At 40.4% G+C, this 25,925-nt stretch overlaps 1 protein-coding gene across 2 annotated transcripts; it reads right to left on the bottom strand.

Moving 5' to 3' along the window:
* Positions 1–335: 335 nt before the first annotated feature.
* Positions 336–22,010, bottom strand: LOC104481414 (Y+L amino acid transporter 2). 2 transcript variants are annotated; one of them, XM_086740994.1, is made up of 10 exons: positions 21,624–22,010; positions 13,521–14,038; positions 11,536–11,661; positions 8,756–8,900; positions 6,751–6,874; positions 5,907–6,010; positions 5,448–5,544; positions 3,899–4,048; positions 2,498–2,681; positions 336–1,761 (listed from the first exon to the last, which is right to left on the bottom strand). In XM_086740994.1, exons 2-10 carry the CDS (start codon positions 14,020–14,022, stop codon positions 1,670–1,672), a joined length of 1,524 nt encoding a protein of 507 aa, XP_086597120.1. In that variant the 5' UTR covers positions 14,023–14,038; positions 21,624–22,010; the 3' UTR covers positions 336–1,669. The 2 variants fall into 2 exon arrangements, with proteins under 2 accessions (XP_086597120.1, XP_086597119.1); XM_086740993.1 differs by having other exon boundaries at positions 21,790–22,010.
* Positions 22,011–25,925: the final 3,915 nt, after the last annotated feature.

The following is a 25,925-nucleotide window of genomic DNA, read 5'->3' as shown; positions in this document are numbered from 1 at the left end:
TAGTGGATTTTTATTGTCCATACTTTGTATCAAAAGAAAGCCCACCTGCAAGGAAACTGCCACAGCAGATGGCATTGAAATGCAAATAGAAGGTTTCACAGGAGTGCTGTCAGTAAACACTGTGTTGGAGATGCACGAAATTACAATCCTGCAAATGACCTTACAGTATGGGGAGGGAATGAAGAGAGGTTTAAGTAGCAACGATTGCCTTCTTCCCTATTCCATTGCTTTTTCTCTGGCAGACATCAATAAAAGACAATAATGCTAGAAGCTACAGGGACTTGAATAAGAATAAATTACCTTAATTTGAGTTAATTGAGTAGGAATGATAAAACTCAAATTAGAAACAATATATGTTATATTCAAATATAATTACAGAAAGGAAGTATGACTTGCCAACAAGGATAACAAACAGAACTACATAGCAACAAGCCATGTTAGAGCTGGAGCAGCTGTTTTTATGGTCTAGGTTGCAAGGCTGATGGCTTTTTTTTTTAATGACAGTTATTGTCTCTTCCATTTCAAGAGATTAAGAACTAGGATTAGTTGCACATTCCCATGTGCCACACTGAAAAAACTTCATGTTCAAGAGAACGATTCTAGTTCTTAACTGCCCTTTTCTTTCACGGCATCATGCTGGGTGCACAGACACCACCTCTGTGACGTGAAGACCTGGCAGCCAGTGCTGGAGGCTCAGTAGGAGACCTGCAGGTCACTTCGCCAGCAGGAACTGGCGAGGCCTGAAAGGCTGGGCAGGGACTCAAGGGATTCTGTAAACATCAATAGTTTTAATTTCTCCTCATGAATTCCTTAAATAACTTCAATTGTGAAAAAACAGTACCATTCATGGGGTCTCACCTTTGATACTTCTAGGCAAGCAATGGACACTATGAAAAGGCGAAGTGGTTTCCCTGAATATAGTCTAGCTGGGACATGACTCAGTCCCTTACAGTGCTCCATGGCAGGTTTTTCTGCTGGAAAGCAAAAGTACTTCAGTTACAATGGTATAATTTGTTTATTGAAAATATCTCTTCTGAAAAAGAGTACTGAATGTAGAATATCATCAAATGAGAATTTCTAACAGAATTTAACTGACCGAAAACTTTGGGTTTCTCCTTTTGGTACAATATGTATGCTGGGAATTATGCATTAGAATAGTTTAACACTAATACTACATTGACTCAAAGCATGTCTACTAGTTTGAAATATATATTTTTTACTTTGGCTAAGAATAGTTATATTTTTAGAAGTACACTGTGGCTTCTGCTTCCCAACTTAGGCTTTGAATCTTGCAAATATCTGGTCTATCTTTTGTTACATTTATCAATTTATTTCTTAGGATTGTGACTAGATCTAATACTTTTTTTTTTTTTACAATTTTGCAATTAATTTAATATGTAGCACTTATCTGGTAATAAATGTTTGTTCATACAGTGCTTTATAGTTTCAAAGTGTTACACGATAACTCATTAGTAACAAGCAGATTTTTTTTTTTAATCCTGTAAAGCAGAGTGGTTTATAAAACAAGCACAAATTAACAGACATCAAACTGACGCACAGTACTGTGGCTAGTGTTTTAGCATAACTGAACACGTGGGGTGAACTTCAGAGGATAAAAATTGCTCCAGGTAGAAAATATCAAGGTGCAACTCTCAATATCAAGGCAACTCTATTTACTCTTAGCTGCTATATGTTCCATGTCTATGTCCAGGTCTGACAGAGCACAGTAGAAGAGCATCTGAACATATTTTGTTGTTGTAGCTGTAATACATAGCAAAAATGCATAAGACAAAGTTATATATCTCTTAGAGAAATATATGGATTTTGAGGATTTGAAAGCACTACACAGATATTAGGAAAATCTTAAAAAGCCTTAATCAATTGGATTATGTACATTTTATAAATAGCTAAAGGCAAAAGGCAAAAATTAAGTAAAATGTCTTGTTCAATCAGAGTTTCATCAACATTTTCATTGAATTGTCATATTGATAGCTAAGTTCAAACTGAATAAATGCATTAAAGTTGTGCTTTTCAAGACTGCTTGAATTTGAGCAGTGGAAACTACTCTTCAGGTCAAGAAATCATTATTTCATAATTTATGAAAATTCCTGGACTTTTCTGACTCAGATGTTCCACTTCTTGGGCAGAAAGTGAAGCAATGGTGTCCTGGTATTTCTGCCTTCCAGAGTATCAAACTGCACGCATTTAGTCTTCAAAATCCTGCATGGCTTTTATTGAGCCAACATCTTTAAATAGCTCAACACCACAAATATTAGATGACCATATATATCCACATATTGGACTGTTTTGTATAGTTTTATACAGCATGGCTTTGTTTTCAGGACCATGTGATGAAGCAAATGATCTCAGACATGCCGTATACAGCAAAGTAAAATTTCATAAGGAAAAAGGGTTCTAGGAAAAATTATTCTTTCTGTTTTCTGACCAAGCATTCAAAATTTTGACACACTGACTAGGACAAGACGATGTTGCTTACCAGAGAGCCACTGTAGCCATTTAGGTCGTTTGTCAACTGGCAGATAGACTCCCAAATAATATGCAGGAATGCCTGAGAGGGCAATACCAATGCCAATAAGGGAATTGACTGTGTCACTGTAGAGAGGAACTATGACCAGGAAAAGGGAACATAAACAGTATACTATAGGGAAGAATAGGTTAAGCTGTGGAGACAAAAAAAATGCCAACATTTATTAAAAGATACAGTAAATATTATATTGTCAAGATTTGCAGATGAAGTTAGACAAGTCAATAACAAAAAGATAGCTGTTGACTCGATAACTACTAACTTTTGACTGCCTAGATTCAGTACAATTTGCTAGCTTCTGTCTATGCTGCTGAGAACTTCTTATCTGGTACACACCTGAGTATTTGACCATTTTGTTGTTTTCAGGCCTGCACAAGCTCAATTCCTTTCCCCATTAGTAAGAGATCAATCTTTGGAAGCAGTACTTTAAAACTGAGCAGCAATGGCTAGTTTTCCCTCTTAACTTCAATTGAAAATTTTTAATTGTAAGTTTGATTGGGAACTAACTCAGCTAGACTTTCAGTTACTGTGTTGATGCTACAGAACTAACAGACTGTTGTACAATCATTTTTCCTGGGCACTTAACAAATACCGTATCACAAATAAGGAAAGTTGCAATAACTTCTTTATGGATTTAGTTTTCATTAAAATATTTTTCACTGGCTGTAGCAATGAGCTTTTCTGTCTCTGCTTCCCAGACAATCACTGGATTAAAACTAGAAAAAAGTTTTACGCACGCTTGATTTCTATGCACTTTCCCTCTCCTGACTGATAGCCAGATGCTCTTCTGCAATCAGTCATTAAGCATGCATTTTACCGTGTATGACCACTATGCAGTGGGAAGGAACACTCAAAATATATTTGATTATTTAACCTTTTGATCTTCTGCACGAGCAGAATTTGGGGCATTTATGTGCTTTGGAGGGATTTTGCTGCATTTGTTAAGTCATGTAAGTTTGATCAGAGTGTGAACTTCTCTGGAGCCCCCATCACTAGCTCTACTGAGGTCCACTGTGAACAATACAAAAGAGGGTTGTTCCAGGATGGGCTAAGAAACCCAGGCATTTATTTATTCCTTATTCCTTTTGAATTAAAGATAGTTATAAGGTTTAATTAAAGGAAAAATAAATGGTAAATATTATTTCAATCTCACAGCAAAAGTATCAGAACAGTTGTTCTTGTGGAAACTCAAAGGGGTTTTGCTCCTTCATTTCTTATCTTTTATGTTGAAAGGCTATTTATCAGCTGTAGAAATCCTATAAAATAACTGATAATGTTATGGTTGTGATAAGGATCACATAAAGATGTGTACCAGTTGGCTTTTAGTGCTGGTTTCCTCTCTTGTTCACTTACTTTAATAGGCCGTGGTCTATGCGGCTGAGTATATCTCAAATATATTAGTCCTGCAATCGAGAGACCCACGAAGAGCCAGTAGTTGAAGCAGTAGTAATTAATGAGGAGGAAAACATCTTCCACAAAGAGATAAAGCAAAGTCATTAAGCCCTAGAGGTAATAAAAACAAAGACTTTTAAATGTAAAAATAAAGATATGTCTTATAAAATGAAGACACAGTAAAGTTATAAAATGGCCTGTTTCCAACATATTTGGCTGGCCTTAGGAGATCAGGTCCTTGCAAGAAGGATGTACTTAAAGCTCTGAGAAATCTGCAAATATGCTGGTATCTGTTCCTTAAATATAGCAGTGAGATCGACACATTCGGCTGAAGAGGTGTCACGTTAGTGAAGTTACGTTTGAGCACCAGCAGGAAACCCTCCTAAGAAGGCCAGATGAGAAGCCCCAGACCCTGCTGCGCGACGGAGAAGCTAAGAAGCTTTCTGTAGGCAGCAGCTTACTCTACAGTTCTGATTGGCTTAAGTTTGAAAGCAAACCTTTAATTTAGTTTCACTGGTGGAGGCTCTCACAGTCCACTCAGAAGTTGTGATCACTAGAGTAAATTCTGTGGTATGCAGGTAAGCTGTACTGCCTGCGTGGAAACACCTAAAATACCAGGAATTTAATGTCTGTTTTAACAGATGAGCAGAAAAAAATTCCACAGTGAAAAATATAAATGGTGGTGTATTAAGGGAGTATAGCTCATCTTACTGGTGCAAAAAGAATCCCTCTGAGAAGGGTATTCATAATGAGATTATAATTTTTAGTAAATTATTTGATGTCAAACAGGACCAGTATGATAATCTGTTCATAAATCATATGTAACAAAGGGCAATGGAAGACACCAAACAAAATACACGCTCAAATAAACAGCAGTGAAGTGCTTTTGAATGATTCCACCTTCTCTGTGCATATCATCCTTCTTAGTTTAATCTATTAGATTTATGGATTATTTATTAAAATCATTTGCACTAATTCTGTACCTTATGGTTCCTCAATTTTGTGTCACAGGATTCATTTGTATAGTGACAGCAGGAAAAATTCAATATGGCTGTAGGCATCCAACGGTAGGAATTTAAGTGCTTTGTCACTCCTGTTATAACTAGAGTCCTAGAAAATCAGCCTACTGCAGTCTGAGAGACATTCCTGCCATATACTTCTCCAGTGACACTCTGAAAACTCACATAAAGACGTAACAACTCCTGCCTATACTGTTACATATTTAGCCATTCTCTGTCTCCTAACTAATGCTATTGTACTTACTCCTCACTAATCTTGTTCAGAGAGCATATGAATGTGAACCAAGCCATTTTCTTTCCACTGAAAAAACACACCAGACAAAATACCACCACCACCCTCAAAGAGTTTTAGAAATTGTGAGCATTTGAGGACGATGTCTCCAGTGCAGGAGAAGCCTTGGGAGAATCACCAGGGAGAGGCAAGGTGTTGTAGTCCCTGGGTCCGAGTCCCCGGCTGCCCCGGGCAGGCATGGGGCCAGGCTGTCACTTACATTGAAGAGAAGAGCAGGGACTGGTGTGAAGCACTTTATATGAATCAAGCTCAAACTGACAGGGAGGTGTCCTTCCCTGGCTCCAACATAAAAAAGCCTGAAAAAAAGAATAAGAAAATTCAACCAGACAGTGAGCTGAGGAATAGATTGTTGCTTTCTGACAAAGGCAGCGGTCATTCTTTTATTACTGTATTGTAAACGCTGCTCTCAAGTGGCTTTAGTTTATCAGTTGGTGCTGATCATGAGAAAACACGTCAGATCATAACAATCCTTCCCTTGTAAATGAACAACTTAACATGGCAAAAATTAACTGTATCACATTTTTCAGTGCAGATTCCTAATCAAAGAATCATAGAATGGTTTGGTCATCTAGTCCAACTGCCCTGCAGTGTGCAGGAACACCTTCAAATAATAAATGATTACTTTTCAATTATTTAAAATAAATCTTATATTTTATACCTAGATGCTGCAATTATTGATGAGTTTAAGCCACTATAGCAAGACATGGCCACTGCTACAGGAATTATCCACTTAGCATAACTAAGGGTTTCACCACCAAACGTCTGTAACATAAAAAGAAAATAATAGTGAGGCCCGTTATATTAAGCATATGGACAATCCTGAGAAACTCTCACAAAAACACAACAGCCCAAACATAGTGTTATAGCCCATGCTTTCTTATGATACCCTATAATGACTTGGGAAATTACAATTTGGAAAAACTCATCACTATCAAAATAAAAATGGCAGATACATTAAAAAAAGATTTAAAAAAAATTTCTAAGCCTAGATGAAGTCATTGAAATAACAGAAGAAGATGTATTGGCTTTAATGTATTCTGTCAAATCCCTACTGTAGTAATCCATGAGTTATAATTGTACTTTTGTATAAAATATTCATAAGGTTTTAAAAAGTATTTGACTGTACATTTTTATGTTGAAAATATTGCTGTGATCCTGCAGCATTAAACATCACACACTGGCTGGTTCTTAAGCCACCCAGTCTTTCCATAGCTCTTTTTCTGTCTGGCCCTGGCAAAAGCATCTTCTACAATGAAGTACTGTTAGGAGAAGGATTCACGGAGTATATAAGAGGATTTTACAACAGCAGATTTCTTGGTTATATTCTTTATATGCACTTTCTTATATACTGGCACTCTTACATGAAAACAAAGTTTAAAACAAAGCAATAACATTCAGCATGGAAATATTTCAGTTGTTTTGCCAAGAAGTATGCAACCTGAGATTTTTCTGCAATGTCATCCATACAGAAACTTTTGTTTTAGTTATTTGATACAACTTACCACAGCCACTGCATCACTTGTGAGGAGAGCTGACATGTCCAACACTATGTAGTACGCTATATTAGTCAACAAGTAAATAACTGTTACAATAGGCATTGAGATTGCAATAGAAATAGGTAGATTCCTGCAAAAGGAAAATGGCAAAATTATTTCATGTTCTTTAAATAAGGAATACTTAAGTAGAAGATTGTTCCCAAATTCAAACATTTGTGAATGGATACCTCCATGACTTTTTGTAATCCATCATTTTGTAATTGTGAGGCTGCAAAATAACGTGCAGCCATGTGTAGAACAATTTCACAAGCGGCTTAGTTGGCTGCTTGTGGGTCTGTCACAAGTTTTAGAGAAAAAAAATGTACATTTATATCAGTAAATTTTATACACTGTCTTGTCTATGAAGCAATTTAAGAGAACACTCAAGCAATGAGATTTAAATGCACACTTAGGTGTTTTCTTGATCATAGCATTTTTTCTCGACTCATAACCTAAGCATGCCCCAAGGAAAGGTGGACTGTATCAGTCTGAGTAGATGAGGCACACCACTTCCACGCGGCTGACATCCTACAGAGTGGAGGAGATGGTATTTCCAGTGCTATTGTAGACTTTTTAACTTTACCTTCCATCTTTAGAAAAATGAAACATCTTGACCATAAACAGCAGTGCTGAAGATCGCATGATAAAACAGTCATAAACCTGATACAATCTTAGTCTACTGGTGGCAAAACCAGTCCTGGAAAAATAAAATAATTGTACTGTCTGAGGGAAAAGAAGTAGGGAATTTTAGAGGGCTAGATGGACCCACACTTTTACCTGCTTTCAGCAGGGATTTGTTCTCCTCCTTTAAAAATTCTACGTGTAAGGTGTAAAATACATATATGCATATATGCAGACAATTGATTGATTACTGTGATACAATTGGTGAGTGACGACAATAATCACAGAATCATACAATGGCTAAGGTTGGAAGGGACCGTTAAAGGTCATCTAGTCCAACCTCCCTGCAAGGAGCAGGGACATCTGCAACCAGATCAGGTTGCTCAGAGCCCCATCCAGTCTGGCCTTGAATTTTTCCAGAGATGGGGCATCCACCACCTCTCTGGGTAACCTGTGCCAGTGTTCCATCACCCTCATTGTAAAACATTTCTTCCTTATATCAAGTCTGAGTCTACCTCCTTCTGTTTTAAAACCATTACCACTTATCCTGTCACAACAGGCCCTACTGAAGAGTTTCTCCTTGTCTTTCCTATAGGCCCCCTTTATGTACTGGAAGGCTGCTATAAGGTCTCCCCGGAGTCTTCTCTTCTCCAGGCTGAACAGCCCCAACTCTCTCAACCTGTCCTCATAGGAGAGGTGCTCCAGCCCTCTGATCATCTTTGTGGCCCTCCTCTGGACTCGCTCTGGTCCTTCTTATGTTGAGGGCCCCAGAACTGCACATGGTACTCCAGGTGGGGTCTCATGAGAGCGGAGCAGAGGGGGAGAATCATCTCCCTCCATCTACTGGCCGTGCTGCTTAAGCCCAGGATGCGGTTGGCTTTCTGGGCCACAAGAGTACACTTCTGGCTCACGTTGAGCTTCTCATCCGCCAGCACTCCTAAGTCCTTCTCCTCAGGGCTAGTCTCGATCCGTTCTCCACCCAGCCTGTATTTGTGCCTGGGATTGCCCCCACCCATGCACAGGACCTTACATCTGGCCTTGTTGAACTTCATGAGGTTTGCACGGGCCCACGTCTCCAGCCTGTTCAGGTCCCTCTGGATGGCATCCCTTCCCTCAGGTGTGTCGATCGCACTACACAGCTTTGTGTTGTTGGTGAACTTGCTGAGGGTGCACTCTAGTGTAAGTAACTCTAGAAGTTCTCATACTTACTCCTTCTTTTGAAAAGAAGGTTTTTGCAGAGAAAACAGTTTGACTAGTTTTTAATCAGAAACAAATACAGAGCTGCTTGTCCTGCCATTGTGTGTTTTACCAGGACACTCCGCACTGGTTCAACAGAAAAGCATGGGTTTACCTTTCGGGATTCTGCATTTCCTCGGTGACGTAGTTGAGCGTGTCCCATCCTGAGTAGGAGAAGAGGGCAGAGTAGAGAGCCAGCGCGATCATCCCTGGGTTTGTTGATGAGCCCTTGAACGGAGTTCTCATGTTTTCCGTTTCTCCTGTACAAACGGCAGGTACCAATTGCCTGTTATGTTTCAAGCATTATGACATAGAAGGATGCTATGCTAAAAGTCTCAGCTAACCAAAAGGAAATAAACCCCCACTGAATCCGGTTTTCATTACTATTTCTAAAAGTGCAGAGCTTATATTTTCACTTGACAAATACGAAGATTTTAGTCAGACGTTCAGACAGCTACACTTGTACAGGGAGACAGCAGAAGACATGTTCCTGTGTTTGTTATTTGGATATTTTTACCAGAATTCACAGTGTCCTCATCTCCTGACATCGTCATCTAGCCTACCGAAGGAGTAAGCTGTACTGAGGTCATGCTATACCCTGTCAGCCAGGCAGAGGTAGCTCTGAAACTCTATTTCTGTTCCTGAATCTCTCTCTTATTTCTTCCGCATATCTGTGCTTTCATTTTCACCAGATGAATTACTGGCCAATGGAGGGGGAACTCCTGGAGACAGGGTTCTCAGTGGGAAGCTCTGCCCCACAAAGGTGTTCCCCAAAATTAAGAGAGGAGACTTGAAAATCTTTCCTTTCAAAATTCTTCTCTAGTTTAGCTCAGCTGGTTGAGAAGACAACCTGCAGAATCCTCCAAAATAGATGAAATGTGAATAAAACCACATGAGCCTTCACTGCAATTCCGGAAAGGGGAAGAAAGGCCTGACTGAGTTTGCAGAAGGGAAGTCAACTATCTAATATAAATGGAAGTGGGTTAAGTACTAAGGAAGACAGAAACATGCTGAAACCTCTATTGGGGAAGAAAGTAAAGTCTTTGTTATAAAATGAAACAACTTCACCCTGTGGTTAAACTAAGGGGTTTATAGATACCACAAAAGCAATTCAGTCTTTGAAGAGCAGTAACTACCAGGAGACTGTTTGAAACAAGAAAGCTACGAGATCTACACGCACTTTAGGGAAGAAAATATTTGGAAGGAAAAAAAAAAAACAACCCAAAAATTCAAAGGACCAAGAAAAGCTTTTTTTTTTTTTTTTTTTTACTAAAGACAGTTCACATTCAAAATCAGATAGTCACAGTGTTTTAATGCAAGAGAGGTGTATCTGAGCACATCAGAGGGAATACAGCAGGGCTAAAATGTTGTAACCTTTCTTTCCGTTAAAACAGCTGCTGAGTTTAAAAGACTGCACTGGCCCGATCACAGCTTCCTCCAAAAGTCTACCTTATTCCTTCTCCCAGTCCTTTCTGTACTTAAGCTCTCGCTCCTGCTTAAACAGAGACGAGACCTTTACTACCCCTAAAAGCCTTCAGCATTTTGTGTTCCTCACAATAACGTTTCCTCTCCGCCTTCACCCTCCCTGACCTCACGGAGCAACACAAAGGCCCTGGTGTGGGTTATGTGGATGCATGAGCAGAGGGAATGGCCCCTCGGCCAAACCACATCATGACACCTGCACGGCAGTGGGCGGGCTGGGAGTTTTGAAGGAGTTAATTTGAAATCACGGGTAAATTTGTGACTGTGGGGACAGGGCAAAGCTGCTGTATGCGTAACATTGTGGACTCACTTTTTAAAAACTGCAGCAGCTTGATTTATGAGGGGAACTACTCATTCATGTAACTGTGGCCCTTAAGCAATGCTTTTCCTCTGCATCTTCATGTTCCTGCTCTAAGGACTGGGTTCGTTTGTTCAGGGTTCTTTAGACCTGACAACTGACATGCACAAATAATAGCTAAACAAAAAAGATGTCAAAGTCTGGTGTAGCTTTACAGCGTAACAGCTGATATATTAGAACTGCAGCCAAAGAAAGGAGGAGGCTAGCAACCACGGAAAAGCAAGCACATTCATTAGCTTTTATAAGCTAGTTTCAGCAGGAGAAAAAGACAATTCCTAAACTGAAGAGGGGAAACCATCTTTACTTCAAGTGAATAAAGATACAATGGCTATTTAGGGATTTCATGGGAAAGGAAAACGAAGAAACCTTAGTAACTAAGTCATCGAGCAAGAGTTGGAAGAGACTTCACTGTAGCAGAGGCCAAAATTAATAAAATCAAATCTATCATCATATCCAAAGATCAGGGGTAGCATGGGAATAAACTGGTCTCCATCTTTTCAGTATATTCAGTTCAGTCCAGTTACTGCTGATATAAGGCGGCTCATCTGTCCTGTGATATCTTATGATATCACAGTGATTCACAGGACTGCACTGTTACAGTCTTCTCCCTTGTTTCTAGAAACATGGACACCCTCTCACCAATGAAGGAGAGGACGAGCTCCTCCCTCCCCAATCCTCTCCCCTTGCAGGGTGCTGTGGTCGATTTCTGCCACGGGCAGGGCAGGGAGAGCGGGGAGTGAGCAGCCATGCAACAGAGGCATCTGGCAATTTCTGCTGTCCTATCCTGTCACAGGACAAATAGCAATGCTAGCCTTTAACAAATGTGCCAGAGACACTGAAGCTGACTTAAACTAGTTAGCACTAAACTGATGTTAAACCCTCATTGGTTAACAAGCCGTAAAATTCCTCTAATCGTCCGATGGCAGACAGTTTTTTTTTCCAGAATAAATAACACTTCATATGTAAGTCTTAAGCAGTGTGATCTTCCTGCACAGATGTTGAAAATCATATATGGTTCATTTTTAAGAATTTACGTAAATGAAAAATATTCTTACCTTTACCAATTTTGTAAAGGCCAACAGATATCACCAAGATAAGAGCCATAACTTTTGCGTATGTGAAAATATCTTGCACACGGGTTCCCCACTTCACATTAACACAATTAATAAAAGTTAAGGAACCTGTAGAGAAAAAGAATATGCATGAGAGGAGCACTGATATTTTACATCACATAAAGCACACTTCAAATACATCCTTCCTTCCCCTCTTTCAAGAAATAAAACAGAATCAAATTTTGTCATTTCAGGACTATCTAGATTTATTAAAATGAATGAAACATCTGATTTAAAAGTTACACAATAGTTTTTTGGAGGCTGCTCTTTTCATGATAGTAGGTAAGACAAAACACATCAGATTTTGAATTTTAGGACTAACTTCTGCTCTTTTAAAATAATTTTTAAGTTTTATTGAAGTTGGCAGAGTTGCTCACATGCAGAAGGTGAGATTTCTCTAAGTCTTTTATTTGTGCTAAATCTTTCCTGAAGTTCTCCCTGCCGATTTGAGCTCTAATCTACATATAGAGTAAGGACAGATTCTGCACCAAAAAGTTTGGATGTGGTTGACAAGACACTGAATTGAGCCAGGCCAGCATGCTGTTACTCTGTGCCTGTGGCTTAGGAGCTACGCCATTCACACTTTGACCCCAGGTCTGAAGATTACAGAAGTACTTACTTACAGAGTTCTCTCAAGCTTCAATTTTGATAGAATCTAATAGAAATAACAAACTAATGTGGTTGCAGAGAGTGGGTGGCATCAATTAATTCTCCTTTCCTCCATCTGCCATATTATTTTCATTCAGTTTTGTTGCAGAAGTTAAGCCCCGATGAGCTGATACAGCGCTGTGACATGCCAGGACCGAGCCACGTGCCCATCTCCTCTCACTCTAGCACATGCACACGTGGCATCATGGGCAACTTGTCTCTCTTGCAACTCCATAATTCAAAACAGAGGTAGATGAGGAAAGGAAACGGTATGCATTGGTACCAGGTGCGAAGCCCAGCTGCTGAAGAAGACAGCAGACCAAATGCAGCATGGGCGGTCCAGAGTGCTCTCAAACATGGATCAGAATGGGCTATTTCTTCTCTAGCAGTCTTGTTGGTCTTTCCTTCTGTTTCTTTGACCTGCCTATGATCTACATTTCAGTTTTGAAAGGAAGAAAAAGGGTTTAGTAAGGCTTAAAATTAAAACTGTTTAGAAACTTTTCTATATAGTAAGGAAATTAGCATCCAACCACAGATGCTCACAGAACTTTTTTATTACATGTGACTGTACATTGGACAGAATGGCCTGTCAGCTGTCAAGGTAATAATAGACCTATTTACAGAAACGGGACCTGTTTTGTCCCTACTATTAATATACCAATGTTGTGCAATGGGGACAGAATTTTGTTTTTATTCTGGTATTAAAAAAAAACCCCAAAGTTTGTTCCCTGGAACAGGTTGCACAGAGAGGTGGTAGATATCCCATCACTGGAAACATTCAAGGCCAGGTTGGACGGGGCTCTGAGCAACCTGATCTGGTTGGAGATGTCCCTGCTCCTTGCAGGGGGGTTGGACTAGGTGGCCTTTAAAGATCCCTTCCAATTCAAACTATTTTATGATTCCATGATTAGGCAAAGTATCTTTAATTCTGTATGAATTTTCAGATTTTTGTTCATCATCTATGATTTGCAAGAAATACAGGAAAGAGGGCATGGAACAAATGTGGGCTACAAATTAGGCCAATGATCCACAGAGATCTATGTATCTTTAACCAGTAGTCATTGTTTCCCCCAGCCAAATTGTTGTAATTCTCCTCTCTCCTCTAATAATTGCAGCCCTAAATAAAAATCATCTGAATACAAGATTATTAGTTCCTAAGATCATGTTTTAGAGCAGCAATAATTATATTCACAGAAAGAGAAAGAATAGAAATTCACAAAAATCTCTCTAGGCACCAACAATTATAGTTTTTAACTTCTAGGAATCATAACTTTACTTACAAATACAGGCAGCTGCAATCAACCTGACTGCATCATACGGCGGCTCACAATGAGGAAAAATTGGTTGAACAATATAGTTGGCAAAGGTGATTGCTATCACAGCCTGAGTTGTTGGTTCGATAATTAGCAAGGAAGACCACAGTCTGATGAAGGCAACAAAGGCACCAAATGCTTCCAGGATATAGGCATAACTGGCTCCAGATTTAACGATGGATGTTCCCAATTCAGCATAACACAAAGCTCCGAACAGCGAAAACATCCCACCAAGTGCCCAGATGACTAGAGAGAGTCCATAGGAAGCACTGTACATTAAAACACCTCTGGGTGATACAAATATCCCAGAGCCAATCATGTTCCCTACAATTAAAGAAACTCCATTTAGTAACGTGATTTCTTTTTTCATCTGCATTTTTTCACTTGTGTCTGCCATATCGTCCATTTCAGCTTTTCCATTCTTAGTTCTGGAGTTTTTATTGCAGCATATTCGCCAGGGGGCTGCCATCCTCAACTATCATTACCTGAAAACAAGAGGAGAGAACAGCTTTTGTTACATACATGGCATCAGATTCATGGATAATTAGCATACAAGGCATAAATGGTACAAAGAACAATTATTTTGCCTGTTTTTATCTTGCAGTCCAAGAATCACAGACTAGCGGATTTTCTTAACTGTCACCGATTTATACTTTTTTTAATGCATAAATGTGAGGCCACTGTCTTTGTTTACAGATTCTGAAGCTTTCATTAATTCCAAGTTCACTTTTATTATTTATCTGGAGTAATTCTACGTTATGTTACTGAAGTTATCTTAGGGAAGTGTTCTGCTTTTGTTTGGTGGGGGGGGGGCTAAGGTGGTAGCTTCTGTAGGAAACTGCTAGAAGTTGCTCCCCTTTGTTCAGTGGACTTGGCCAGGCCTAGGGTGGACCCGCTGCTGGCCAAGGCTGAGCCAATTGGTAGCAGAATGTCCCGTGATAACGCCTCTGTGATTAACGTATTTAAGAAGGGGAAAACAGGAAAAAAGAAAGAAGGAGAAGATGTGAAGCAGCTGGACGGGGACAGAGAGGGGGAGGCGCGAGCCTTGTGGGCCTTGCAGACTTCACCCACTGGCCTCCCGCCGGGCAGCTGACTGGGCCCAACTCGGCCCGGCCTGGCTGCAAGAAGTGGAGAGGAGATGAGAAGTGAATGAGATGTAAAAAGGATCCTGAGAGGTGTCTGCCAGGGGGGGCAGTAATGCAGCTCCTGGCCAAGATTCCCCTGCAGCCTGTGGTGAAGACCATGGTGGAGATGGTTGTCCCCCTGCAGCCCATGGAGGTCCACAGAGGGGCAGAGATTCAACTGCAGCCCATGGAGGACCCCACACCAGAGCAGGTGGAGGCCTGAAGGAGGCTGTGGCCCATGGAGGGCCCACTGGGGCAGCTCTTCTGGAGGGACTGCACTCTGTGGAAGAGATGATCCACGCCGGAGCAGTTTCATGAAGGACTGTGGCCTGTGGAAGGGACCCCACGATGGAGCAGAGGAGGAATGCGAGGAGTTCTTCCCCCGATGACGAAGTAGCGGTGTGAAACAACGCGTGATGAACTGACCGCAACCCCCATTCCCTCTTCCCCACTGTGCCGCTCAGGAGGGAAGGTAGTAGACATAATGTTAAGCCCGGGAAGAGGGAGGGGTGGGGTGAGGTTATCTTGTTCCCTGTCTCATTCTACTGCTAGTTTTAGAAATAAATGAATAGTTTTCCCCAAGTTGAGTCTGTTTTGCCCGTGACGGTAACTTTAAGGATTCCTCTTCGTCCTTATCTCAAACCTTGAGCCGTTTTTTCTTATATCATCTCCCCCTATTCTCTCGGAGGGTGGGGTGAGCGAGAGAGAGACTGCGTAGTCTGGTCCCGATCGGGGCTGAACTACGACAGAAAGAAAGAGATATTGTACCCCTGGAAACATATTTTAATACAGCTGGAGCATCCCCCACCTCTCCCTAAACATTGCCCACATCCCAGGAAGAACTTTACTTCATTATTATTTGTTTCATCAAGTCACATCCATCTGAAAACTATCTGCTGAGGAACACAAGAGAAAAGGGTACCAAGGATAAAGCAAGGAGCTTTAACTGTTCCTAGAGATGAGATTGCTGCTGCAGTGAATAATGGGGCTTGTTTAGTTATTAATCTCACTTGACTCCTTGGTAAAAGCCACTCACATGTACAGGGGTTGAGTTTTGAACACCCTGTTCCTGGAACGCTTTCATATAAGGGAGTCCAACAAAACATGTCCATAAAAGCTTCCCACTCCGGTGCTCACAGGGCAGGATCCAAGTATGCTGGGAGCTGGGAAAAATGACATAACTGTGTAGCTGCGTCAACGAATCAGCTTTGTGCACTGTCACACCCCTCTGGAGCTGAGGTCCTCAGGGACGGGAAAAGGAAAGGTAACTGTCGGGACTGCAGTGACTGTCTCAATTCTTGGGTCCTGCTGACTCATAATGATGCTTACTTAGAACAATAACTTTTTTTTTATGCCTGTCTCAAAATAAATTAATTTCTCCTTCCCTGCCCCCCTCCACACACAGTCTAAAACACTTCCAAAGAAAACTTGCTTAAAATCCTATGAGCTAAAGTCAAGTTCTCCAAGTAGAACAAAGCTCCTCCATGTGACACTGGCCAAAATAATTTGATAATGAATTTATATTGTTAAAACCTGGGTCAATGGCCAGTTTAAAATAAACAATTTGCCCTCCACAAACTTCTCAAAATGTTTGCTTTCCTTTGTAAAGCATGTCTGTTTTAGCAGCCCTGAATAATTTACAATTAGGTGGTTTTTTTCCAAATTTTTTTTGTGCAGCTCAGTTTCCTAGTTGATCAAATAACTAATGAGGCCTGATGAGGATTAAAGATTAAAAGATGTCCAATTCTCTTTAAAGATTAAATGCTTTTCTCATCCCAGTGGCACTTTCTCCAACCCCAGGAGCATTGTGGAGTAAAGTTAAATATCAATTCTTGCCATAGGTGTTCAAGTGTGACTACTGAGTCTCCCATCTTTTGCTGAACTCCTCTTCATACATGGGTGGCTCTTACTTCTCACTTTGTCCAGTTAGAATAAAGAAATGTCACCTTGGTCTGGGAGAGGAATTTCAGGCATACAATACTCCAGTCATATATCTTCCTTAAAATTCCTAATAAGCATTCCCAGTTTCTTTGCACTTACACTATTTTTCTCACTATGTGAAAGAAAGCAGTGGAAAAACGTCACACAGCCCACCACCCACTGAAGTAATACTTCCAGAACCTCCTGGCTCCGTTTCTGCTTTCCACGGCTATGTGAAATTTCGGCAGAAAGCCTCTCCCGTGACTGCAGCTGTCCAGAGAGCCCACCAGGACAGCAGCATGCTAGAAATTTGGGCAGAACTCTGTATTAATACTACTTTGGCAGAAGAGCTGGTTTAAAATCACTTTGTGCTTTTTGTGCCTGATGTGGGATTATTTAAAAAAAAACAAACAAAAAACATGTGGATCATTCAGAGCTCTGGTTCTGAGCCAAAATGCACAAATGTTTAAGTGAGTACAGCTCAAAGGGTGTCAAAATTTAAAATGCAGCTGTTCCTGAGGCGATATGAGTGTGGAGCAATGCAAGTCATGATTGAAAACAATGGCTAAACGATGGCTATCGGTTTTCTTGAAATTAAATCTCACTGATAAATGAGATAAAGTTGTTTTCCCCTAGAGTAATGCAATTGGTAGGTTGTCACTAGTACAGCTAACTCGAGTACATGACATCAGACTTGAACTTTGATGTTGAATGCGGATGACTCAGTAGCTAAAGGGAATTTGAGCATTTAAACTGGCAATGCTACCTGAGTCTAGTAGAACTTTTACAATCTGTAGCTTTCATGAGAGCACAAAGTTAAAGATTAAATTATTTTCTTAAGTAACACAATGTTTTGCATATTTTTTTCTTTTCTCTTGTGCTAACAAAAGATTATTTAAGATCTCTAAAAATGTGTAACCGAAGCCATGTAGGGAAATATTTCTTTCAGAAATAAGTGACTGTGGATGAAACCATTTTGAAAGAAAAACAATCAGAAGAAGAAAAAGTTCAAACTTTTGTACTTTGAGAGATATCACATTAGCAAAACTTTTAACTAGACCCTGAATTAACTCCACAAATAGTACAGCCTGAGAATCAAAGCATAAGAGATTCAGTTTCTATAAGCAAGATGCGTAACTTCACTGTAGTTAAGTTACCCCAAGTTATATCAGCTGAAAATCTACAAGAAAGTAGTAATTTGAGAACAAAATCTTTTAAACAGCTTCTGCTTGTCCTGCCCTGCTCCCGCAAGCCAAAAGCAATATTCCCACTAGCTTTGACAGTGCTCTGATTTCATTCAGTGGGATCAAAATGTTGAAGTTGTTATTGATTTCTGTATTCAGGACTGTGTCTTCCTTAAATAAACAAGGTTTGACAGAAGTAGAACTCACGGTACTCCTCAGCAAAGTCTTCATGCTATTAAGAAAATCAGTGGAATCTAGGAAATAGTCTCCTGTACGGATCTTCCTGTATAATAGCAAAAAGAAGAATTTTTTTTTGTCGAATGTGTAAAGAATTTACTGCTGTTACAATCCAGGCAGTGATGAAAACAATTTGCGAATATGCCCAATGTCTGTTGCCATGGTATAACCCCTTCCCCCATTTTTAGCTATTTTGTTCTTACTGAACCTGGCACATAGTCCTGCCCTATTGTCATAACTGTCACTTCATCCTCATGCTACCACCTCCCCTTTCTGGGACCTTCACCAGTGCTTTTGCCTCGAACTGGTATGCCGAAAAGCTTAAGCTTAGAAGCATAGCTGTTCAGGCATGACTCTGTTCTCTGTCACTTGGGCATCTCTGTAGGTCCCATTTTGAGGGTGCACATAATCCAAGTGAGAGCCAGTACCAACTAAGGTCTAGGAGAGCTTACATGCTGGGGACAACCGTCAGAGCTGTAGCAAGTTGACTTCTCACAGGAAGGGTGGCCATTTTCAGTTGGAAAATCCTGTATTATAATAGGTAACAAATCCTTATGGTGAATCCTCTAGCAGAGAGGAATTCAGAGTGGCTTCCTGAGAACACAAATATTTATTTTATGCAGTAATTAAAAAAGGAAGGTTCTTTCAATTCTGGCATTCTGCTTTAGCATGATTGAGTATTTAAAGGCTAACCCTACTGCAATAATAAAACTTTATGGCATCAAAAATATAAGTACAGGTATTTTAGTAGCTCTTAAGTATGAAGCCTGAAGAGCAAGACAAAAGCTTCCTGACATGAAGGAAGGTCCCTGCTCTTTTGGTCCCCATGGGCTGTGACAAGCAGAAAGAGCTATCACTCACTAGAAATCAGAGATTCAGACACGCATGAACATGCCGATGTACCTCAGAGCAGGCTAAATGCAGCTGCAAACACTTGCCTGGGCCTTCTGTCAGTGATCTCTACTACAGAGCTTCAGAACCCTATTTCCATGCAGGTCCTGCTCTTCCTTAAGGGCTCGCTCAACAAACGGAGGAAAATTTTCCTCTCAGAGAAAAAGCAGAAAGCCTTGAGAGCACAGATAGGCATAATGCCCTAAATCCTTCCCCATCTTATGTTTACCTCCCAGCTGTATGCACAAAGAGCAACAGACAGGAACTTGTAGACCGACGCCTGAGAAGTTAAGGAACATAATAACACCATACACAGGTAATTCTCAATAGCTCATTTTTTAGTCAAGCCACTGCCAGATGTCATACAGAAAAGTGAAGGAGGAAGGGACAGCTTGACAGTAGCTGAAAACCAAAGCTGAAATCAAAGACAGTTCTTCCACAAGTTCATGCAGGACTGGTTTGGCAAGGCAGGATTTTCTCAGACATTTCCCATGCTTTAGGGATCTACAGCCTCATGAGCGACTGCCTTCTTCTTGAGGAGGTAATTAACCTTTGCCAAATGATTAAGCAAGGCTTGGTCAGGGGTTATGGAAGTGTGACATCTTATGAACTGCTCTATAGACTTCCAGAGGGACCGAGCTGCCTCTGTTTGTTAGGACATTTTTAAACTCTCAGCTATTAATTCAATAAAAAATAGTAAATAAACCAGAGAACCTCTCTTAAGGACCAAATATTATTCCTTTCAGCAGATTCCCTTGGAAATTGAGGGCATTTAGAAAGTAATTTCCTATCAAAGATGTTGGAACATGCTGGACATCAAATTTACTCCTTAATATTGTTTCAGATAATTTCATGGCCTTTTCTTTAGGTGATTGTTGTCTACTGCCACATAATTTCTCAATAATGAAAGTCTGCTATGCCATCAATGAACACAGCAACGTCAAATCAGGCAACAAAACTGATAAATCCCAATATTTTCTAGTTTTAGTCAGAAAAGTAATAACATTAAGGATGACATTTAAAACCAAAATTAGCATATTTTAATTATGTTTGTATTAGAAATCGATATACGTGTAGGAAATAATTTTAAACGTCACGAGCAACCTCTTTATTTTCTCCAAATATACACTGGGTAATTTTTTTCCTGTGTGTAGCAGATTGACTAAAAGTAAAAAAACCCACAAGCATATTCATTTATATTGATAGCTATTGGAACATGAAATAAGATGATCCAGTAGTTTTCAACATGACCAAAAATGTGTAGATCAAACTTCAAAACGCTGTTGCTGAGCATGAGCATCAACAGATCTTAAAGAGAGTATTCATGGCAGATGAGGCTCTGAGCAACCTGATCTAGTCGGGGGTGTCCCTGTTCCTTGCAGGGGGGTTGGACTAGATGACCTTTGAAGGTCCCTTCCAACCCAAACCATTCTATGATTCTATGATTATACTGCTGAACATTTTCCAGTTTGAGAGATCAAGCAAACTAAACAAGATTATGCATTATGAAGGAACAGCATAAAATAAAATATCCAGTAATAATAAAAAATGGAACAACAACAAATCCACTTTGATGTCCTGTGAAGAAAACATATCCCTCTCCGTAGGAAATGAGCTGATTTCCTTTTGGTTTTTAAATTTAATGTTTATAAAAATATCCAGTGAATTAATGCTTCACGTGCTCCAGTTGCATTACTGTGGTCAGAGGCTGGTTTTTCCATAAGAGGGACTTGCTCTGCCCCCAGTACTCCATGCCCACCCCAAAGCAAATCACAGAGGATATTTGAGAGAGAGGCTACTGTAGTTGAAATCTAAGAAAGGTATTAAAAAGAGAAGGTAGCCACTTACCAGAGGGCAGGTGATATGCTTGCTTCCTTCAGCAGAAAGGCTGCTGTAAATGAATAGTGACTCTCTAGCTGCTGCTCTAAATAAGCACACATCTGTTTCACCAGGACGGGTACGTTAACACCAATATGAATAGCTTCTTCTCTCATGCTTGGTTTAGCCTTGCCTTTAGATGCTATTTTTATTACAGTAGCATAAACACTAAAATCAATGAGAGCTTTCAAGCAAGAAGATCCCAGACTCTCCTGGCATGTGGTTTCTTCAAACAACCTCAACTGAGGTCGCTAGCAGGCAGAAGCTCAAATAACAACTGCTCTCTTAGAAAGGTGTGATAAAAATAAGACAAAAGGAAGGTTGAGGGAAAAAAAAAACCACAAATCCTTTGTCCATGTGTTACTGAAAGCAAGAACGACACTTTCCCAGATGTTAAGGTGCAACAAATGTAGTCTAATTCCTTCCTGTCAACTTAGAAGGCCACAATGAGACTTTTTACTGACACTGTACACAAAGATGACATTTATTTTTGTGGCATAACTTGCCAAAACAGGCAGATTTTCAGAGTGGGGAGACTAGCAAAGAGTGGTAGTTCACTGAAATCAGGTATTATTTAATTTCAAACAACTTAATGTTTTTTTGTTTACTTTTTTGATATATTTTCTTTTATATTTAATCTACTAATTGTTAAATATTTATAATCTTGGTTATTTTTCTTAACTGAAGAATTATATATCTGTGGCTTTTCTAATAATATGTGACATGATGCATGATACACAAAAGAGGCTGATCTGGTGTTAAGGTCTTATTTTCCTTAAATAAGCTTTAAAAAAAAAAACTACCACAAAAAATAAGCAGAGAAAGAAACTACTTACCTAATATATTCAGCTTTGTCTTCTGAAACAATATATTGCCCTGTCTCTGAAATACTTTTGGAAAGCCAGTATGGTATCCAGCACAATATCTACCGAAACAAGTAAACATGCAGAAAATAAAGTCTTTTGGGCAGAGTAAAAAGTTAATGAATGCAAGAGCACTAACCTGGGAATTTTGTTTTCCATGAACGACAAGGCCAATAGCAAGGCAAAAGTGTCAAAGGGCACCTGGAAGGAGCCGATCCAGCAGCTCAAGAGTCTTCAGTCACTGGACTCAGCTGAGGCACCCAATAACAGGACTTCATCAGAATGGGCTATTAATCCACACAAGAAAGTGAAACAATTGAATTCAAGCACAGATATCCCCTCTAATCACCCTCACTAATCTAAAACTTGAAAACAGAAAGGAAAGTTGCATCATACTGCAATCCACAGTCACCCAAAGGAACAGTAAAACCAATCCAGATCTTTCCGTCGTGTGTCTGCTCCTCCTATTTCCTTTTAAAGTAATATCTTGTAAAAAAATGCTTTCTGTGATAGATTGAAACAGCTCTACAGTTCATGTTTACACAGAAACGTCTGTTCTTTTTAAAAACACCATTAAAAGCAGGTATATGACACGTATTTGGAATAAACAGCCTTCGAGTTGCTTTATTTTTATCTATGAAGGACAGTTATTTATCCCTGCGAGCTCTCCAAGTCTGCCTGGAAAGACTGCACAATTCCAGATGCCTGCAAGTCTGTGATTATGTACGTTATAGTGTATCAGGAAACATTTTGGCAACAGCATGTTTTGCTGTCTGTTGGAAGAGCAGAGAGGCTGAATGCCACATTCTTTAATCAGAGCCTCTGTCATCTTAAGATGTTTTTCTTCTGTCAACATAGTGTTAACTATAGCCTAAAAACCAGCATGCATATTTTCAAGAACGCATAATTACTTTCACTCTGAAATTTGAACTTGAATTTGTCCTGATTCTGACTCGGGGCACCAAACTTTTTTTTGATTGTGTGCTGTGCTCAGGAACTCTATCATCAGACATTTCCCCCCTCTCAGAGCTGGAGAGCACTTTTATACCGTTCATATATCCCCCTCCTAAGCCTGCTTCAGCCTTTCCGTTTTAGTTCTATAGAGGCTGCATGTTGGAACACGAAACAAAATGTTTTCTTCGTTAACACTTCCCACATTACTATTGGTCTGACCCTGATGGTTACATCCTCCTTGACATTTCCCACAAATTTACAGTAACAGCACATAAATCAGCATTGAGCAATCATAAAGCGTGCACTCTGCATGAAAAACATTTATTTCTTAAACATTTCTTCTGTGAGCACAAAATCTAGTTCCTTTAGAAAGGAAGATTACACTTATCTTGCATTTTAAGTAAGCAGGATGGATAATATGAAGAAGTGAATGTGACTTCCTTTGTAACATATTTTTTTCCCATTCCTTTTTACAGTCTTGCAGCATTTGACTAGCACTTCTGCAGTGAGAATTCTCCCGTGCCAACTTATTGCTCATAGCAATTCTGTGTGTTACAGCTACACATACACATATTTGCTTATGGAATAGCAAAGTGAGGTATGCTTTGCCTGAATAAGCCTGTGGCATTTTCTGGTTTCTTGCCTACACTTCTGTTATTGCTCAGGAAGGCTTTTCATATTCTGCACTGGAAAAAAAAAAAAAAAAAAAAAAAAAAAAGAGTACTCCAATTATTTCCAGAGTCGTCTTCATTCATACCATTGACCAGATGCAGCCAACAGTTCAGCTGTGCCACTGCCAAGTCCTCTGCTTCCTCCTGTTCCTTACCTTTGCTCCCTGCATCTTAGCGCTCAGCCAGCACAGGCTCCTACAGCCCTCATCTACAACAGATGCACTTTAAATTCACCCTGATTGAAAAAATACTGCCAAACACCCTCTGTCATTAGCTGCCAGAGTCTGAATGACAAACAAAGGCCACTATTTGTGCTGTCTTGGTAAAATCAGATCTTTACTTGCTTTCTCATGAAGTTGAGTTGATGCAGGATAGAGCATAGCGCCCAGATCACGTCAAGGAACCTCTAGCAACCATGCTAACTCAAGGTGTGGGAGCAGAACACAATGGGAGCAGAACACGAGGATTAGCAAAGTGTTGCACATACAGCAGTGAGCTCTGGAGCTGGTCAGTGTAGCAACAACACATGCAGGACTGGGCTCTGGCTGAGCTTGCTCTTCATTGTACGGACATACCAGTTTAGGTTGGCACTAGTGCAGAGTATTCCTAAAGTTTTCTTTTTGAAGAGTAGCAGCACATCACCAAAACCAGATGGCTTCCAGGTGCTGTGAAGGAGGATAAGTATAGTAAAAAGAGTGAATAGTAACCTAATGAGTGACACAAAATATTCAGAGTAGTCAAAATTAAAGATGATGACAGATACTTGAAGCAGTTACACTACTAAGTGACTAGGTACTAAAATGGCATATGAAATCTAATGGTAACAAGTGCAAAATAATATGTACAGTCCTAAGTTTCTGTTCTTCCCCATGTACATGCAAAAAGATGTTTTTACATGTACATTTTAAATGGCTCTCAATGAGCTATTGCAACTCACAGAAAAGCTCTTATTGTCAGCAAGGAAAGTTCTCTGAAACATCAGTAGCATTCCTCCTTGGAGTGAAAAAGCTGGAGTGCACAAAATACTGTTGTTTATTGGAAGAGGATTGGGGTGGGAATCAATCTGCTTCCCACATGGTAGTCTTCCCAAGCGCTTGCAATCCTTTCTCTCAGAGAGCAGGGTCCCACCAGAGAGGGTGACTGCGGCAGACACCCCAGGCTTGGGCTTCCGCTTCCTGACAAGAGAAGTTGTGCTTGAACTGCATGACTGTGCCCGACCATCCTTCCTGACCCTGGACCTGCTGCCACACTCAAATTGGTGCTAAGTGTTCCAGCTGCACAGAAGCTGTTCCTCTTTCACAGTACTGGAGTTAAAACAACAGAAGAAGCGTCAGACTTTGATTTATTGGCTCATATGTCTAATCGTCAGCCCCACACACCCTTCACGCACTCAGCAACACTCAGCTGTGTGGCTCAGCGACACAGCCTCCACCTCCCTTTCCTCATGTCTATCCCAAAGCTTTCTCCTGATCCCCTCTTTTGTATCCCTCCAGTCCCTAGTGTGGCTGCCTGCTTCTCCATTTCACCCTTGAGGAAATTTTTGCATGCCTAACATGTTGGAGAGGGCAGTTTTATGGATCTTACTCCTTCATTGAGGGATGTTCAGGGTCCAAGGAAGAAGAGGGTCCAAGTAGAAGAGGACTGAGCTCTTCTACTGAGTAGACCCAGGGTTTCCTTGGAGTGCTGTGCTTTGGCTAGAAGAACATTCATGGCCTTACAAATGGATGTGTCTTCAGGACCAGAGGTAGAAAATTAGTTTTTCTGCAGCTGTATATCTCTGGCACATGAAGAGGGGCAGCCCATAGCAATTGCAGCAGTGTGACAGCACCATTCCTGAACGTGACTCTGTAGGCCAGATTTATCACTATTATTATTAACTGACTCCAAGTTATTATTAACTGACTTCCCTAGTAACAGGCAAAAGCCAGCAGGGAGACTGCAGAAAGCAGCAGGATGCTCTTTTCCTTCAGATCAGTATCCTACCAGTGGGTCCTCATCCTTTATGTTCAACATTTCCTCTCTGCTATGAAGAGACTGGAGGGTGGACAACTTCCACAGTTGCCTTGGCAGCACCTGGAACGGCTTTGGGATCTGTCCCACTCATTCCCCAGGGCTCTTCCACCCATCCACACGGCTTCTGGGGAACAGCAGCTCACGGGATGCGGGCAGGAAAGCTGCAGAAGGCACACTGGCAGGTTGCAGAACATGTCAGAGGCAAGTGAGTGCACACGTGCAGCAGCAGCATTGAGAAGGATCAACAGCACAAATCACAAATTCAGAGCAGAGCCTGCCATCCTGTACAGGCATCATCATGTACAGTGCACAACATACAGAGCTAGGAAGTGTGGCATCAGTGCTGTTTTCTCTAAGGCAGAAGTTGCTCTCAGTGAGTTGGGAAACAGGAAGAAGGTGCAGACCTCTAGACACAAGACATCAGATGCAACCTGGCAGGCCAATGACCACCCTCAGTCTTTTTCTTTTTTAATTAAAAAAAAAAAACATAGCAGGACTGTCTTTACCTTCTTACAGGTAACTTAAAATAATAAATTACAAACTTTGCAACTCATGTAGACCCCACTACAAAAATAATGTACCAGATGGTAAAAAGATAAGAACAGAAGCCTCTGTTCTTCTGGTTACTAAAACCACA

The sequence above is a fragment of the Chlamydotis macqueenii genome, chromosome 2, assembly GCF_036417535.1.
Source record: "Chlamydotis macqueenii isolate bChlMac1 chromosome 2, bChlMac1.mat, whole genome shotgun sequence".
Taxonomy (NCBI): Eukaryota; Metazoa; Chordata; class Aves; order Otidiformes; family Otididae; genus Chlamydotis; species Chlamydotis macqueenii.
This window is presented reverse-complemented; position numbering and strand designations above follow the sequence as displayed.